At 38.4% G+C, this 19,212-nt stretch overlaps 1 protein-coding gene across 1 annotated transcript in view; it reads left to right on the top strand.

The window, feature by feature from the left end:
- The window catches only part of LOC150085005 (BCL11 transcription factor A-like), a 185,213-nt gene extending 166,209 nt beyond the window's left edge, over window positions 1–19,004 (top strand). The window contains exon 3 of the mRNA XM_090376732.1: window positions 15,113–19,004. Within this exon, the coding sequence (XP_090232858.1) occupies window positions 15,113–17,184 (2,072 nt within the window). The 3' untranslated portion in view covers window positions 17,185–19,004. The remainder of the gene's footprint in view (window positions 1–15,112) is intronic.
- Window positions 19,005–19,212: the final 208 nt, after the last annotated feature.

The raw sequence follows: 19,212 nt of genomic DNA, 5'->3' as shown, positions 1-19,212 counted from the left end.
GCGTTCTTTAGAATTAGAAAAAATTGCCCTTAGCTTTTCTACTAGAAACTATTTGGTGGCAGCCTGTTAATGACTCATTAAAGAGCAGCCATTTTTATTTTTCCTTACCTTTATCTCCAAATCCTACAATGCGACTTCTTGTTTTTCCCTTTTATAAGAGAGCTACTTCAAGTAAATATCACCTCATCAAATATCTTAATATTCCTTGAAATTTCTATTATCACAGGATCTTACCGAGTAACTCCAATGCATTTTCCTCAAGTGTCGTCTGCTTTACTGAAAATCCAACAAGCTTTCGCCGCCACGCGCAGTCAATACACCCCTGTCCTACAAACCTCAGTTTTCCCTTGTCCCCCGTTCGCTCCCACCCCATTATATTTAACAACTCCCCCTCGTGCACTAAACCAGCTTCTCTTTTTTTGTTGTTGTTGAGTTTTTAATTTAGAGAAAGTCTGCTCTCTCTCTCTCTCTCTCTCTCTCTCTCTCTCTTCTGTTCCCGCCAGCCTCTCCGCCCATCACGTCTAACACACCGTTGCTCTCCGTAGGAGCCTGCAATAATGGTAATTTCGAACATAACGACGTACCGTACCCCGAGTTTGACACAGACGCGGACGCACTTAACAAGTGTTTAAAATTTCAGTATGGCATCGATCCGTCGTCTGCTGTACCAAATCGGAAAGCGCATTTTATTTGTCCACATTTCTTCATTCTTTCTCTTCTCCGGACCCTTCTGTGTCTTTCCTGAACACGGTGTTAGAACTAATTCCACGGCATGGACATCGATCGTTAAAAATATCAAAATACCAGCAGACGAACCATTGTTGCTTAAGCAAGCAAACGACGTTATTTTTATAATACAACAATGGTTGATCTTAGTCACTTGACACTTGTCCGTCTTTTCACTCGAGTTTGAGTTAGTCAGTCCTTTGGTAAGGTGCTTAATTTTTCCTCTGCGCATAGCCAAATAGTACTTGAACTCACTGTACTGAAAACAATACACACCAGCCCGGAAGTCAACATAAACAACCTATATGAAACTCCTAGGGCCGGACATATATCATCATCATTATAACGCATCAGCATTACTTGTAATAATTTGAAAAGTTGCTAACAATGGATTTGAGAAGGCGTCTGCTTTTTTTTTTTAGTAACTATGGTAACTCTTTAATAATGAACTTAGCAGACGTAATTTATTTCCGGTTTCGTAAAGACTTCTGTTTTAAATCGTTACGAAAATCAATTAGCAAAGTTTAAGATCAGGTCTCCACCGTGATGGATTTAAGATCGCGATGGCCTCCTTATTTGCTTTTCAGTCTCTCTGAGAAGACCGATTTTTTTTAGATCTCCATGGTAACCAACTAAGAGTGGGTCCGGGGAATGCAGTAATTTGTTAACCGCTTCATAAAGATCTTGGATCTAAATAGCCACTGAAATACGATGATGGATTTAAGATCACTGGAAATATCGTAAAGATATAAGAAGACCTCAATTTCCATAGCAACTGAATAACAGTAATTGATGACGCAATTAATTGTCTTTTTTCATAATATACGTTTCTCAAGATCCCGCAAGATCTAGCTTGGCCATCACCATGAAAGCATGCAAGAGTGGATTCAGGTCACGTGGTCCATTGTCAATCTCATGAAACAGCTTTTGTTAACATTTTAACCTCCAGAATCGTCTGCTTTATTGCAGAAATTCTTTAACAATGGACCCAGATCACGTGGTTTATTATTATTTTTTTAATTTTGCGGTCAATGATTTGAAAATAAATTCAGATATCCCTTTTATCAAATCCGTTCATTCTTAATGAACCCCAGTATTTTCTTTCCATTACCTTTCCACCCCATCTGAAAGCAAATTTAGCTTGCATCTATCCACCCACTTTCAAATAAATTGGAGTATAAACTGCGCATGTAATTGTTTTTAATTTTTAAATATTTGTTTAATATTGAAATAAATATTAAATGCTGTTACAAGATGTGTTCAGTCACACATTTAAAATTTTACACATACTTTTCTTAAGATAATTATTGCAAAAGCCTAATTTCCGGTAATTTCGTATTTACTTCCGGTTGAGCCCTTTCTTTAAAGATATCTTTTGTTATCCAATTTTTTTATTATTAGTGTTCATCTTTACACTTATTATTAATTGTTAATTGTTTGCCATTTGTCGTTCGTATATCTCTTAATATCCCGTCGTCCTTTGCGAGCCACAGTTATCCGACTTTGAAATCAGGAGCCCTAGAGGGGTCTTTGTTAAAATCAACTGGAAGGAGAGCAGTAATTAAAGCAAAGGGATCAGATTAGGAGTGGTCGTTTGCCGAACACGTTAAGCATAAGATGCCGCTACCTGACATCTTCATCTGCGAAACGGACAAGCCGGAATATCTTATTAGCTTCATTGATCAGTTTCTGCAAAGGAACTAGAGAGAGAGAGAGTGGGGGGGGTACAGAAAGATAGGGGAGGGAGGCTGTGTGGCACGCAGCAAGTGAGAAATCAATATTTTAGTGACATTTGCAGAACCAAACCGGAAACTTTGAAAGGTGAAATCTCAACTAGTCCAACCCTTCAGGCCATTAAAGGGGAAAAAATTGCGCTGCATTTTCGAACGTGTCTCTGAAGGCACGCGCGGCCGATGCAAACCCCAAGCCCCCTTTGCTGACTGTAGTTACGGCACTTTTCTGTTTTATTTGTTTCTTCAAGCATTTTTTTTTTCTTCTTCTTTTTATCATTTTTTTCACCTAAGCGATTTCGGCTGCTGTGTGTGTGTGGCGGTCGTGATTTTAAATAAAGCAATTTTTTTATTTTTTTTTTTTATGCATACAATCCAATATTTTCACTTTGAAAACTGTATTTACAAAATAAATTTCCATTTCAGATCAGCAAATTTATGTTTCAATTGCTCTAGTTCGCTTTAACACGAGTATTCCCGCCAAATTTGCTATTTTCCCGCTTTTATGTCACATTTCACAGTTTATTGCTATCGCTTGGCGCGCTCAACAATGTCTTATTGGTACATTTCTCTTCGGAGGCACGTGCAACAATGCATGTAACTTATCGGTTCATTTGATGACGTTAGCATGATCAACAATACATTATACGTCATTGCATTCTGTCGCGTGGCACGTTCAACAATGCATGTTACATACCACTTCATTTGATGACGTAAGCATCATCAACAATATATTATATATCACATTTCTTTCTGTCGCGTGGCACGTTCACCATCCATTGGCGCCATATTTTAATTGAAATGAACATGTCCTTCGAATACATTTCAATAAGTTTAAATGATTCTTGGATTTTTTTAAACGACCATCAGACGACATTTACGAAATTTCGGCTGCTCTGTGGCGTTCGTGATTTTAAATGCAGCATTTTTTTTATGCATACAATCCAATTTTTTCACTTTGAAAACCGTATTTACAAAATAAATTTCCATTTCAGATCAGCAAATTTATGTTTCAATTGCTGTAACTCGCTTTAACGCGAGTATATTCCCGCCAAATTTGCTATTTCCCGCTTTTATGTCACATTCACAGTTTATTGCTATCGCTTGGCGCATTCAACAATGTCTTATTGGTACATTTCTCTTCCGGGGCACGTTCAACAATGCATGTTACTTATCGGTTCATTTGATGACGTAAACATGATCAACAATACATTGTCATTTCATTCTGTTGCGTAGCACTTTCAACTATGTATCATGCATTGTTGAACGTGCCACGCGATCTGATGACGTAAGCATGATCAACAATATATATTATATATACATTTCAATCTGTCGCGTGGCACTTTAAACCATTCACTGGGGCATATTTTAATTGAAATGTACATGCCCTTCGAATACATTTCAATAAGTTTAAATGATTCTTGAATTTTTGAATGATTTCAATGATTCTTGAATTTTTTTAAATGGCCAGCAGACGACGTTTACGAAAATTAATTTTTTTCTTATAAACATTAATTTTAAAAAACGGATCTTGAAGAGAGTCATCTCTATGAGGAAATCATGCAAGAGAAAATCATGCAATCTATTTGTAATATTAACAGCCGCTCCAGTAGTTAACCTCTTCTCCCGTTGCTCTTGATTTATTCCATACTTCAAATTGTTGAACATTTCAATTATGGAAACCTATAAAACATAAACTGTGCGTCACTTAACGCTAACAAACCGAAAGGGCCCCCTATTAAGGTTTATGACTTCATGGCCGATGACTTATAATGGCATCTAAGTGCAGAAACATTGTTGGTACCAATTAAATAAGCTAACCAGTTAGCATGCTTGACCGTGGTATTGTTTAGTTCGTCTGAAGCATTCCCGCTCGCGTGAAAGCGCAATTGTTACGTCACCAGACGCGGCTAATATGCTCCAAATGAAATTTACCTAAATATAATTCGCGCGTTAGAGAGTAATGGATGTATTATTGTCATAGTGGCAATTGCGTGATCTGCGAGAGTGACACCTAGCGGAATTTTTGCAAACAGTTTAGTTTTCATTATTAGATTTAAATAAAATTTATCGATAATGGCAATAATTATTAAAGGAATTTTAATAAATTGAAGAATTAATAAAATTGGAGAATTAATAAAATTGAAGAATTAATATTGCTTGCATAAATAAATAAAATTAATTTTAACAATCCAAGTAATTATATATTCATTTTAAATAAGTAAATTAATTACTTAATAAAGTAACTAAAAATAAAATAAAGGTAAAATCATAAAACAATTAAAAGTAAATGTAAAATCATGAAATAAATTAACAATAAAATGAATGAAAAATCATAAAATAAAGTCAGAAAATAATTTTAAAAAAATGTGAAGTTCAAAAATAAAAATAAAACGAATGGAATCAGAAAACAAAGATAAAATGGATGTAAAATCATAAATCAAATTAGATGTAAAAGGAATTAAATTTATTATAAAATATTAAAAATAAAATAAATTATAAAAAACACTAAAAGTGAAACCATAAAAAACTGAAAAGTTAAAATCGCAAAAAAGTTTCAATTAAAATAAATGTAAGCTCATTTACTGTAAGATTGCAGAAACGAATGTAAAATCATAAAACAAATTAGATGTAAAACCATGAAATAATTTTATTATAAATGCATGCAAAATCATAAAATATTAAAAAAAAAGATAAATTTAAAATAAACTAAAAAGTAAAACCATAAAAAACTGAAAATAAAGTAAATGTTAAAATCACAAAAAAATTTAAATAAAAAAAACTGTAAACTCGTTTTCTGTAAATTTCCAGAAATTAATGTAAAATCAGAACATAAATTATAAATAAAATAAATGTAGGATCAGAAAATAAATTTAATATAAATCAATGCAAAATAAAATAAGAGTAAAACCATAAAAAACAAAATAAAGTAAAAGTTAAAATCGCAAAAAATTACCATAAAATTCCAGAAACTAATGTAAAATCATAAAATAAAGATAAAACAATGTAAAATCATAAAATAAAGATAAAATAATGTAAAATCATAAAATAAAGAAAAAACAATGTAAAATCATAAAATAAATGTAAAATAATGAAATAAGTGAAGAATCCGAAAACAAATAAAGGCAAAATCACAAAAAAATAAAATGAAATTAAAAAATAAAATTAATTAAAATAAAATTAAAGCAAAACCATAAAAAATATCTGTCCAGAAAGATAGATAAAATAAGATAAAAAGATAAATAGATAAACAGATGAACACACACATATATTTCAAATACTTCACATACGGTATCATTCTTCTCTCTTAAGTTGGGTCCTCGTAATTTAAAATCAGTTCAGCGAAAAAAAAAAAAAAAGAAGCAGAATAAAAGAACGAAGGAAGAAACAAAAAATCCTTTGAGAGCGACCTTAATTAATGTTTCTTGTCACGCAGTCACTATTAAAAATGTAAACAGATTTAAATATGTCCTCGGCTGTAGGTTGAAAAAAAATGATGGTAGAAAAGCAGGAAGAATGACTGGGTGCTTACATTCTAATAAGGAACAATTAGCCTTGTTATCTTGTATTTGCTAACTCACATTTCTTTTGCAAACATTGCTCTTCTGGGCGGTTTTAATGACATAGATAAGTGATAGCACGCCAGCCACTCTCCCATTCGTGTCAGGAAGAATAGGGGCTTTGTTCTTTTGACATCGTAATCACTTGGCAAGGCACTTTCTTCGTAAATTAGCGTAACAACACTGTGAAGCTTAAGTCTCCACCCCCTTCTTTTCTCTCTGTCCTGCTCGCGCTCTGCTTTGCCACACTTAAACTGGTAGGAACACGAAAAGGAAAGGAGAGAAGAAGGAGGAAAAAAAAAAAAAAATAGAAAAAGATGGAGACGGAAAGAAATATCAAAGAAATAAATTGGATCGGATTTCTCTGAAAGAAAGAGGGGCGACCATTTGTGTCGCTTCAGGGTTAATAGGAATCTTTCATTTACATGCAATTAGACACGAACTTGAATGCGCCAACGAGGGTGTTCTAAGCCATTCGCGAATACAAAGAAAAGTGAGACTTTTAATCAGGAACGCGACGAAACAGCGCAAAGAGATTACAGATAAATTAATTTATAGAACAGACGCGAGGCTGCATTTTTGGATTATTTAAGCGAGTAGTTAAGACGAAACCAGAAGGCAAACAATAGAAATTTTGTTATATATTTACTGACATTTATTGTTTTACCTGTTGGAAAATTTGTATTTAGCTTTAAGGTGACAAATTCAATTTAAACAATTAGGATTTTTTTAAATTTTAATACTTAAAAGTGTTAGTCAAGCAGAATGAACGTTAGGCTTAATTAAGCCTAACGACGTTAGGCTTAACGTTCTTTTCACTATAAATTTAGATTTTATTATTAAATACAATTGTTGTATTCAAGAAACCCACTAACAATTTTCAAGACATTCGCTTGAAGGTGAAGAAGTTTTTCACACACATTCTCATCGAGATCAAAGGCAGTATTGAGTCCTCATTTCATCTGAGTTGATTGAGCAATATTTGTCGAATAGTGCAAACAAAAATTTTAACAAGTACTGGATGTATGGGTATGTCCTAGCAAACGATCCTATAATTCCGATATGGTTGGCTCCTTCACCACGACAATAAGCCATGTCACGCGCTATCAGGTAATTGTTAACAGACAAAACTCGTTGGTAGTAATCACGGTCCTGCCCACACCGGGTGGAAAACACTTCAGTTCGAATCATTTGAATGATGCGAGGAATTTTATGACCTTTTTCGACCTGGCTGATTTAGTCGATCTAAGGCAAAGGTAGCATGGTTTTTCTCTCGGAAATTCGGATTTTTTGTCCAGTAAACAGCAAATCTACCACACAATTTGCAGATCTATTATGTATAGTGCAATATGTCCTAAGTTGCTGATGCGCTTAAAACCCGCAACAATCGACTAACAAATTCAACTACTCTTTAACACCATTTTTGTGGATTGGAGAGAAATTATCTCAGTCCAAGGGGATCTTCTCTGAGGTACTCAGAGAAGTTTGATACAGTCTGACTTCTTCACATTCCCTGGAGATTCTCGCTTGCTTTCCACTGCAAATGTCATTCAGAAGAATCTGTTGAATTGGCAGACACGCTGCAACAAGTTGGAGAATTATACTGAAGAATATTTACAATTTAAACATGGAATTAAGTTTTTTTTTTTTTTTTTTTTTTTTGCAACACTCACCGAACTTTTTCATCAAGCCTTGCATATATAAAGCGATAAAAAGAACCCCGAATACAATGAAATATTTTCAGATCTTTCATAAGATTCTTATGAAATGGCTCAGCAGCCTGGCCTTTCGACCTTCTTGGAGAAGTACAGATTTCTCAAGATTTTCTTTCTTTCCAAAGTTGACCTATTAGTGTTCTGGGTCATGGGACGGCTTCAAATAAAGTGGAATTGGTCTATAAAATTATACGAATCAACATTGGGCAATTTCTTCACCTGACGCTTTATCAAAGACATTGATTTACGACTGTCCATTCATTCCATATCGCCTTTCTTTCACGTGACCCTTCTGTCTCTTTTTTCCTAAGTAGAACGACCCTCTTCTATGCATTTAAGTTTTTGATGACTGCTCTTTCAATTGCATGTCCTTCTCGGAAGAAATGAAACCGGTTCATTTGAGGTGGGGAAAAATACACTTCTGTTAAGGTCAACTATAACCTTGCTCTGTTTACGACCCTGTCAAGGGAAGGGGGAGTGAATTCTGCAAATTCCAACAAAGGATTGCCTGCAGTGTCCTTCTACAACAAGTCAATTGACGACATCTTAAACTTTGACCTGTCACACAATTTTTCCAGTGTAATTTATAACGTTTGTCCATTGAAGATAGAAATATCTTCCTCTGTATAACCTGATTTGCATATCTGTTTCCAGCCAATGACAGGAGATTATAAATCAACATTCAATCTTTTTCATTTGGCTGGACTAATATATTAGGCTTAGATAGGCCTAATTTGTTTAATAGTTTTTAACGAAAATTAGGCCTAAGTGGATACTATTAGGATTAACAGAAGATGCAAAGAGAGAAGAGGAGACCGAGTTATGTTTGTCCATTGAAGAGAATCTCCCGCCACTGTCTGGCGGGAGATTATAATTCCAACAATGAAATTCTTCTTTTAGCTGGACGAATAGATTAGCCTACCGAATTAGGCTTAGATAGGCCTAATTTGTTGAAATCTTTTCTAAAGCGTTTAACGAAAATTAGGCCTAAGTGGACCTTATTGGGCTTAACGGTAGATGCAAAGAGAGAGAGAAGAGATTGAGTTATGAATGGTTTTGTTGGGCATAAAGCACAGAAAGAAATTGTACAGGATACAGACAACATTATCAGACATCTGTGCGGGAGAACAAAGTTGGAGAAATATGAATCCCTCCAGCATATGGTTTCATTTCGCCCACTAGACCCTGATCGCTTTGTCCTTCGTACGTGCGTCCGGTAGCAAGTATAAGGGCGCCCTCATGTGTGAAAAGCTTTCTTCATAGATACGTTCACCGCTCTCTTCCGTAGGAGGTCAACTTCGATGCGTTCGTCTGGTCATTTCTATCTATTGAAAGTACACCCCTGCTTGGTCACCCTTGTCAGCCAACGGGAAACCCAGGTTGGACTATTGAGACCAGTACTTTCTCTCCCCATCGAAACCCCCACTTTCGTATTCTCCCCCTATTGTATGAAACGCGAAGAAAAGTTCGCACCCAGTTCTTACCTACGGTCCGTCATGCGCTGTCGGTTCCGAACTGTCGGACAATTTGCTTCTCACAATAATTGGGGTGCTTTTTCTTCACTATCGGCAGATGGGACAAATTTCTGCCCCTGTCGGGGGTCCGGCTGCATGTGGATATCGCGGTGAAAAATAATCGAAACGTACGTATGACCGTTTGAAATATCTACGTAATTGGGATTAGTGTTTTGCATTCCGAAGATGTTTTAGTGTGCATTTACACCCCTAGGGGATAGACTTCATGAGGATAATATGCATCCCCTGTAGAGGGAAAGAATCAAGGGATCCTTCCATCTCAAAAGAAATAGAAGCACCGTGATAGTATATAAATAATGAAACTAGAAGGATTTTGGTGTGGTAATTGTAGATCTCTTTCAATCCCTAGATCCTACAGTAGGTTGATTTACTCCTCCCTAACAAAAATATTTTAACCCCCAGATCGTACTGTAGATTGACTCAGTCCTCTCCAACAAAAATATTTCACTCTCAGATCCTACATTAGGTTGATTTAGTCTTCCCAACAAAGCTATTTATCCCCCAAATCCTACAGTTGGTTGATTTTGTCCTCCCCAACAAAAAAACAATCCCCATTTCTACAGTAGGTTGATTAAACTCCCCAACAAAAATATTTTAATCCTACAGCACGTTTATTAGCCCTTTCCAACAAAACCACAACCCCAGATTCCACAGTAGGTTGTTTAGCCCTCCCCCAGCAAAAAAATATTTCGATCCTGAGGTCCTACAGTGGGTTTAATTTAGCCCTCCCCAACAAAACCATAACCTCTGATTCTACAGGTTAATTTAGCTCTCCCAACAAAAATATTTCACCCTCAGATCCCACATTAGGTTGATTTAGTCTTCCCAACAAAGCTATTTAACCCTCAGATCCTACAGTTGGTTGATTTTGTCCTCCCCAACAAAAAAAACAATCCCCATTTCTACAGTAGGTTGATTAAACTCCCCAAAAAAAATATTTCAATCCTACAGCACGTTTATTAGCCTTCCCCAACAAAACCACAACCCCAGATTCCACAGTAGGTTGTTTAGCTCTCCCCCAGCAAAACATATTTCGATCCTGAGGTCCTACAGTGGATTTAATTTAGCTCTCCCCAACAAAACCATAACCTCTGATTCTACAGGTTAATTTAGCCCTCCCAACAAAAATATTTCGATCCCAGATCCTATAGTAGATTGATTTAGTTCTTCCCCAACAAAAATATTTACCCTCATATCCTACATTAGGTTGATTTTGTCCTCCCCAACAAAAAACCAATCCCCAGATTCTACAGTAGGTTGATTAAACTCCCCAACAAAAATAATTCAATCCTACAGCACGTGTATTAGCCCTCCCCAACAAAACCATAACTTCTGATTCTACAGGTTAATTTAGCTCTCCCAACAAAAATATTTCACCTCCCAGATCCTATAGTAGATTTTCCCCAACAAAAATTTTTTTTTTTCGTTATTAATTCTGCATATCACAAAGAATGGGTTCACATAGCGTTAGTCAGATAAGGGTCAGACCATCTTGGAGTATTGTATCCAGGTCGGCATCTACAGAAGAGATACAAAGCCTTAAGGGAGGTAGTTAATAAAATGAAGGAAGTAGAGAGAAACAGATCCAAAGAAAACAAATGTAAAATCTTAGGAAAAACAGTAGCATAAATCGTATGAAGTTTATCTTGGGAAAACGTTTTGTGGAAGGTCGAAATTAGTTTCTTGCAAGGTGGCCGGGGTGGAGAGTTTGGAAATATTTAGGGAATGGACATTTTTTTTGAAGGTTGCTTGCATACATCATGATTATGCTGTTTTAGTACTAATACTAAATTGGAAGGTCACCAAAATATTTAAAGCCATCAAACTTTTGTGGTGAGTGCCAGTATCGTTGACTGGAGTCCCACAGGGATCACAGCTAGGTCCATTAAAAGGATTATGTAAAGTAAGCACTAATATTTGCTGTCAGACTGATAATAAGCTTGAATATTCTATGAGTGGACGAAGAGAGAGAGAGAGAGAGAGAGAGAGAGAGAGAGAGAGAGACAGAGAACTATTGTAGTGTCTTCTATCTGCCTATTTCGGTCTCTCTCTCTCTCTCTCCAACTATTGCCTAATTCATGTGGTGCATATGTTTGTAGGTGTGATGAGAAGACAAGAGGGACGGAGGAGGAATAGATGCGGCCAGTGAATGGTTGTTGGATGCGTGCCTCTTACGGACCTGTTAGCGTGGCCCCGAACAGTAAGGGGGAAGGATTTATTGAGTGATAAATGCCACAACACAACGCACGATGGCTGAGATAGTGAGTCGATGTCATTGTGCTTCGTACACCCACACTCTTACCTCTAGTGACTGTGGCAGGCTCGCGCCTTGTTCACGTCACACGAAAGGACGGGAGGAGAATTTATGGGTTGCCCCCTCCCCCAGTCCTTCTCGCAAACTGTGTCTCCCTCTGGTTGAACGCGATTCTGCAGTAGTAAAGTGGCCGACTCTCCTCATATATGGCCGATGAATAAGTAAGCTTCCACTACCAAGTGGTTCGGTTAGTTAAACAATTCCCCGTAAGGGGGCGTCAGTGCAGCAGAAAAATTTGTGCCCCAAGTAGCTTTGGAGTAAGGTTGAGGGGTTTTATTGTTTCACTCTTCCCGCCTCTCTCTCTCTCTCTCTCTCTCTCTCTCTCTCCCTTTATCTATCTTATTCTTTCTTCCTGCTGTACTTCGTTTTTTGCACACTCTCACTCTCTTTCTCTAATTTTTCATCTTTTCTCTTTCTACCCTTCGAATTTCCCCTTCTCTCTCTCTCCCCCATTACACACGCACTCTTTCATTATTCACTCTTTCCCATTTTCTCTCTCTTTCAGTTTTCTCATTTTCTCACTTTCATTCTTGTCCACTTCTCTCTGTTTCGTCTTTCTCGTTTTTTTTTTTTTTTTTTTCATTCTTCCTCATTTTCTCTCTCTCTCTCTCTCTCTCTCTCTCTCTCATTGTTTTCCATTTCTCTCTTTTTAATTCTTTCTCGTTTTCATTTTGTCTCTCTCTCTCTTTGTGTTCCCTTTCGCCGTAAAACCCATAAACAAACGAACAAACTCTCTCTCTCTCTCTCTCTTTCATTCTTTCCTGTTTTCTCTCTGTCTTTCTTTGTTTCCCATTTCTTTCTCACTCTGTAATTTTTCACTCCTTCACATCTTCTCACTATTTTTAAATTCTTTCGTATTCTCTCTCTCCCTCTCACTCCCTGTCAATCTTTTTCATTTTCTCTCTGTGTGTCTCTGTCTCTTTCTCTCTTTTTCATTCCTTGCCATTCTCTCTCTCTCTCTCTCTCTCTCAGTCTTTCCTCCTATTTTTTCTTCCACTTTCACACCTCTCTCATTCTTCTTTTTTTCTGTTTTGCCCATTCTTACTATTCCCTCTCTTCATTTATTCCACTCTTTTATATCTTATTATTTTTCCTTTCCACTTTCTTAAATTTTTCTTATTTTCTCTCTCTTTTTTATTCTTTCCCATTTTCCATTTCTCCCTCTCTTCATTTATTCCACTCTTTTATATCTTATTATTTTTCCTTTCCACTTTCTTAAATTTTTCTTATTTTCTCTCTCTTTTTTATTCTTTCCCATTTTCCATTTCTCCCTCTCTATTTCATTCATGCCCCTGTTCCCTTCCTTCGTTTCTTCACCCTTTCTCTCTCTCTCGCATTCTTCTTCTCTTTCTCTCATTTATACTCTCACCTCTTCTCTCTCATTCTCTCCATCTTTCATTCTTCCTGTTTCTCTCTGTCTTTCTTTCTTTCCTTCCCATTTCTCTCTCTCTCACTCTCTAATTATTTAATCTGTCCCATTCTCTCGCTCTTTTTAATCTTTCTCATATTCTCTCTCTCTCTCACTCTCATTCTTTCCGGTTTTCTCTCTTTCACTCACCTTCACTTTTTCCCATTCTGTCTCCCTCTCTTTCATTCATTGCCATTCCCCCCTGTCTCTCCCAGTCTTTCCTCCTGTTTTTCTTCCTCTGTTTCTTGTACTCCTATCCCTTTCTCATTCTTCTTTTCTGTTTTGCTCATTCTTACTATCTCCCCTATCCCCATTAGTTCTCCCTTTTGTAACTTTTCACTTCTTTCCTTTCTCTTTAATTTTTCTCATTTTTTCTCTCTTTTATTCTTACCTATTTTCCATTTCCTCTCTCTATTTCATTCTTGCCACTGTTCCCTTCCTTCACTTCTCTCTCTCTCTCTCTCTCTCTCATTTATACTTTCACCTCTTCTCTTTCTATCATTCATTCCACCTTTTTTCTTATTCTTTCTCCTTGCATCTTTATTTCATTCTTCCTCTTTTTCTTTCTCTTTCTTATTCTTACTTTCCCTCCCCTCCCCTCCCCTCCCTCCTTCCCTCCCTCCCTCTATCTCTCTCTCTCTCTGCTCTCCATTCGGTCCACGTTTTGTGACAATATATTCACCTTTCTTCTTGTCTTCATTTTTCCCATTTTCTCTTTCATTCTTCACCATCCTCCTTTACATTTTTCATTTTCTCTTTCTGTTATTCTGTCTCTCTTTCTTTTTCTCCTCCTCTCTCTCTTTCTTTCTTTTTAATTCTATGTTCGTCTCTCTCTCCCAGTTCCATCATCGCATGTTCTCCACTAACCTTCAAAACACAACGGTACTTAAAAAGAATGAAAAGAAAGAAAGAAAGAAATATGATTTCGGTGCTAAATGAAATCGGTGATTTAATTTCGAGTCTCCTTCGCCCATCCCTCCATCCCCGAAAGTTATCTCTCTCACAGAAAACTGAACTAACTACAGCTTCCTTGTGAAACAAGAAGAAAATACCTTTTCGTTCCTCTAAAAATCAATACCAACTGTCGCTGGACGTGGGGGCGACCATACAAGAGGGGCCGCTCATTGTCGGCTCCAATTCACGAATATTCTCCGTCCATCTGTCAATTCCTCTTTATCGCGTGTAGCGGCAGTACCCCCCTAACCGGAAATAGCTGGTTGCGGTGTTTATTTATTTTTAATACTCAACCACCAAAGAAAAAAAAAAGGATAATAGCTTGAATTGGAAAAGTACCCATCTCATATTAACCACCCCCCCTCTGGACATTATTTTTTTCATGACTGAATGTGTAAATCACCCCTCCTAAGACGTATCCCTTTTTCCTTACTCACTTCCGGTTGTCTTAAACCCTTGGCTAGCTGGGAATCCCTGTCCTGTATAATTGAAATTTCTGCAGAGTTGAAGAAAGATTATAGGCTTGATGCGGTCTAACCAAAGATGGAACTTTTTTTTTTGGCGTCGTCTACACACAAAAAACAGCTTGGTATGGATGGACAAACACTTCAGTCCAAATCCTAGATTAGAGAATCGGAAATCGAGAGTAGCGGACAGCATTTGAGGGGTGATTGTGGAGGTGGGAGACGCTGTCTTTCCTTGTGTCCAGCGGCATGATTGATGGCCTATTGTTTGAGCTGTGTCTCCAACTGAGACGCGACATCATCCCTCTGTGGCTTTCTGTCCCTCCCCCCCTCTCTTAGTACACACTACTCCCTCTCCAATAAGCCATTTCAGTTCCCCCCCTCGGGTTCTCCGATTTTACAGGTTGAACTTTGCGATCGTGTCTTATGGCGTGATGTGTTGAGGGGGGAAATTGGGGAAAAAGCCGCTCTCATTAGGAAATCAGCTATCAGCGAACTCGGCACCATTGTAGGACTTCTCACCGGGATGTTCTGACAGAGATTGATTGAGAGTTGATGACCGATGGAATATTTTAATTTCCCCTTGCCACGCGTCACAAAAAAAGAAAAAAAAAACACGTCTTCTCTTGACTTATCTACACTAATGTTCATGTGGAAAGCAATGGTCAGTATGAAAACACTAATTTTTTCTTTCTTTTCTTTTCAGAACCCAGCAATTACGTGTGCTACACCTGTAAACAGACGTTTGTGTCTGCCTGGACGCTGATGCAGCATGCTCAACACATTCATGGCATGAAAATCTACGTGGATGGCTGCAGTGCCAGTTCGACTCCATCTTCTTTACCTCCATCTTCCAACACCAGCCACGAACCTTTGTTGCCACAGCCATTAGGCCTAGAAGTCAGCACTCATCCCGCTTTACAGTTACTGCGCATGCCTCTGAGTGAAAGACAGTTTGGACCCACGATAAACACCCCCAATATGTTCCCCCGTCCTTCTAGTCATGATTTTCGGATGGAGTTATTAAGCGATCAGTACCACAGGCTGAATCACCATCCACCATTAGGACTGACCCCGTTCGATTCACATCACCCCTTTGACAGGGGGCCATTAGGTTTAGAAAGGCCTCGACCTCCGCCCCTAGCGCTGGGATTTGAGCCACAGATGGACTTCTATTCTCAGAGATTACGGCAATTGGCCGGAGCCACCAGTCCTAATACGGCCCCTTCACCGAGGAAGTTAACGCCTCCTTTTTCTCAGCCACCTTTGTCTTCTTCGCAGCCTTCCACGCCAACGTCAACCCCTCAACCGAGTTTACCTCCTCAACCGCAACCTCCCCAACAGAGATCTTCAGCCTCTTCGACAAGCAGTAAAGCTGGCGATCCACCAACGTCTCCAAAGCTCAAATCGTGTGAATTCTGTGGAAAATCTTTTCGCTTCCAAAGCAATCTCATTGTCCATCGGCGATCTCACACTGGAGAGAAACCCTTTAAGTGCCACATTTGTAACCACGCCTGCACGCAGGCCAGTAAGTTGAAGAGGCATATGAAAACCCATCAAAACAAATCACCCGGCGGGTCCACAGTATCAGAAAACAACAGCGTCGAGTCTGCAAGATCAACACCGGACTCAACGGTGAAGGGTTGTCAACAGTGTGCGGGAGATGACGATGCGTCTGATGGCCAAACAGCCGACAATGAAGAAGAAGAGGAGGAACTGGACGAAGACGAAGAACCCGAAGAAGATGAAACAGAAGATGGTGGTAACGAAATGATCGCGGAGGACTTGACTACTCGACCAGCTGCCAACACGACCCCGGCATCGAACACTTCAACAGAAGGGACAAAGTGCGAACACCCCGAACGTCCCGAGACGAGACATTCCCTGCTGGGGGAAGTAATGGAGAAAATCGGACTCAGCAACATCCAGCAGTACAATGACGCTTATCAGCAGGCGCTCGAAGAAAGCTCCGCGCGATCCCTTGTCAAGGTGGAGCGCCCCTTGTCAGAAGCGGACAGCAACGCCTCGACGGTGGTGAACAACGCTTCGGAGAATGGACCAGAACGGCCCAATCGAGACGAAGGCAATAAAATCATCGGCCAGCCCCCGTTGGACTTTGGCCACGGACTTTTGGGTGCCTTCGACCATCCCTTTGAGGTCAGCAAAAGGTTGAAATTGGACTTAGGGGATCATCCGCGAGACCGAGATAGCTTGTACGCTGGCCTCTGGTTGCCGTCTGTTCATTCGTCACACCACAACCGCGACCTCTTCTTGGGGGTGACAACGAACGATACGGACATGTCTCGCCATAAATCCACGGAAAGTGCCTTGAAGTCGGCCACCCCCACTGGCCTGGGAAGGTCCGTTAGCCCACGACCGGGCACTAGTGGTACGTGCAGTGTTGTTAGTATCCTACCCACCCCTGCCACTGGAGGAACTCCTACCAAACCGAAGGAACAGAGGAGAAACGACACTTGCGAGTATTGTGGCAAGGTGTTCAAGAACTGCAGCAATCTTACTGTTCATCGCCGATCTCATACAGGGGAAAAACCCTACAAGTGCGAGCTGTGTAGCTACGCATGCGCACAGAGCTCGAAGCTCACACGACACATGAAAACTCACGGTCGACTTGGAAAAGATGTGTATAGGTGTCGCTTCTGTGACATGCCTTTCTCTGTGCCCAGCACTCTAGAGAAACATATGAGGAAGTGCGTGGTGAATCAGAACGCTGGGCCAGCGTTGGCGGACAGGGACTCAGACTCAAAAGATATCACATGAAAAAAAACAAAAAAGTCTATCTTTAGTATTTTGTTTGTTTGTTTAATTTTTTTTGTCTTTAAAGAAATCAATGGTCTTGGGCTTAGTCTCTTGTTGCCTTTAAAAAACGAAAGAGGGGGAAAGAAAGATGTGGATTTTGGAAAACTTTGATTTACCATAAGTTAGTTGGTGTGTGTGTGTGTGAGTGTGTGAGATTTTTGGTCAATCTTTGATATGAATCTTATAGTCTACTACTTCTGTCAAAGACATTAATTGTGATTTGTAAACGTCACCCATCGCGTGGCTTGTCATGCGATGTAAAACAAAACATTTGTGGTCAAACCAAGAATAGAGAGACGAATTTTGTTGGAAGTATTTTAGTACATTTAAGACGACCACAAACTGCATGCTAAAGCATGAAGAAATATTTACAGGCCTATAAAAAAATATTAAGAATTTTTTCGTCTTCTTCCCGTATTTGAAAGAGAATTTAAAGAAAAAAAAACGAACAGAGATGAAGAGAATCAGCGAGTGTGTGTGTGTGAGAGAGAGAATGAAAGTAAATGATGGTGTTGTTCTAAACTGCCTTTATAAGGAACGCTGAAAGATAAAAAAATCTTTTTTAATCCCATCCCTTTAATAAGTAGCTTCTTTGCTGCCACCTGGCTAAGCCAGTTGTGTGTCCCACTTCTTTTAAAGTTTTTGACAATCATCTCATTATTGAAAGTAAATAAAAATTGTCGTCAATAGCAGCTAATTTCTTTAGCTGTTTCGTATATTGTTAACTGTTTTCGGTTTTTCATCCATCTATCAACCCTCAACCACTCCCTTTCTCCCCAAATACTGCGTTCTTCCTTATAGCAAAACTGGATGGCTTTAATAGAGAGCGAGAGAGAAAGAAAAGAGAGAGAGAAGGAGAGAAAGATCTCCAATTTTCCATTGGGAGAAAAACCAAAGCTCTCTTCAATTGTATGTGAGCATGTATGCATGTATGTATGTGTGTTTTAAAATAGCTGTTTTCATCATTCGGGATTAAAAAAAAAAATTAAAAAAAAAAATGGACTAAAGCGAAAATCACCGCTCTAGTATACCAAGTGCCTCCCTGTATTTTAAATCCCACATTTGTTATTAAGTGAGACAGATACTATTAATGTAGGTGATCTACAAAGATGTCCCACTGAAGAAAAAAAAAAGAAGAAAATGAAACCATCGCTCAATTGAAAGTGATTAGAGCAGGATATTCGCTTCTTGACCATTTTTTGGCAACGTTTTTTAAAACAATTATCTCACCCAATACTACCCTTTCCCTACCTCTATCATCCTAAATGGATGAACCGAACTTTAAGAAAAAGAAAAAAAAAAAATGATTGAACGACGCCATTTTGGAAGGTTCAATATTAAATACAGAAATGGGTAATCTCGTGAGAGGCAATGTCGAGTTCTTTGCTAACACTTAAGGGAGGTACTATATCAAGGCACAGAACACGACAAAAAGCCGCTATCGAGATGTTAGATTGTCGCGCCCTCTGGTGGCTTATGATAAGATGTTAAATTTGTTAGTTCTAGTTGGACCTAAATTTTTTGTAGCGTGCGTAATAGATAGAATTTTAGGGTGTGAATTATTTTGTTGAAACTGCCATGCTGTATGTATATTTAAGTGCAAATTACCCTCTTTCCCCTTCCCCCAATTCTTCTAAACCCGACCCTCTGTGTGAATAAGAATTACATTCTCAATGAGTCAGAAAAATCATTACGATCTTGTTGTACCCTACACTCTAATCGTTCCTTGACGTCAGAGCCATTCTAACCGCACAAATACGTGGATATGCTAAAGTTTTATATATCTATATATAAATACATATATATATATATATATCCCAATCTTAATATACGAAATAATAATGACTCGTTAATTTTAAAATTAATTACTAATTAATTAAAAAATTAACAGTAAAGTGCAAAAATGTAATCCCAAGATTTGCTCACAGATCGACGTGTAATATTTTCTCCTGCACCAGTGTTTTGAACATTTGCACCTTTTTGAAAGTC

This window comes from Mastigoproctus giganteus, chromosome 6 (assembly GCF_048544385.1).
Source record: "Mastigoproctus giganteus isolate SK-2022 chromosome 6, ASM4854438v1, whole genome shotgun sequence".
NCBI lineage: Eukaryota > Metazoa > Arthropoda > Arachnida > Uropygi > Thelyphonidae > Mastigoproctus > Mastigoproctus giganteus.
Note: the sequence above shows the minus strand (reverse complement) of the source record. Positions and strands in the feature narration are given on the sequence as shown.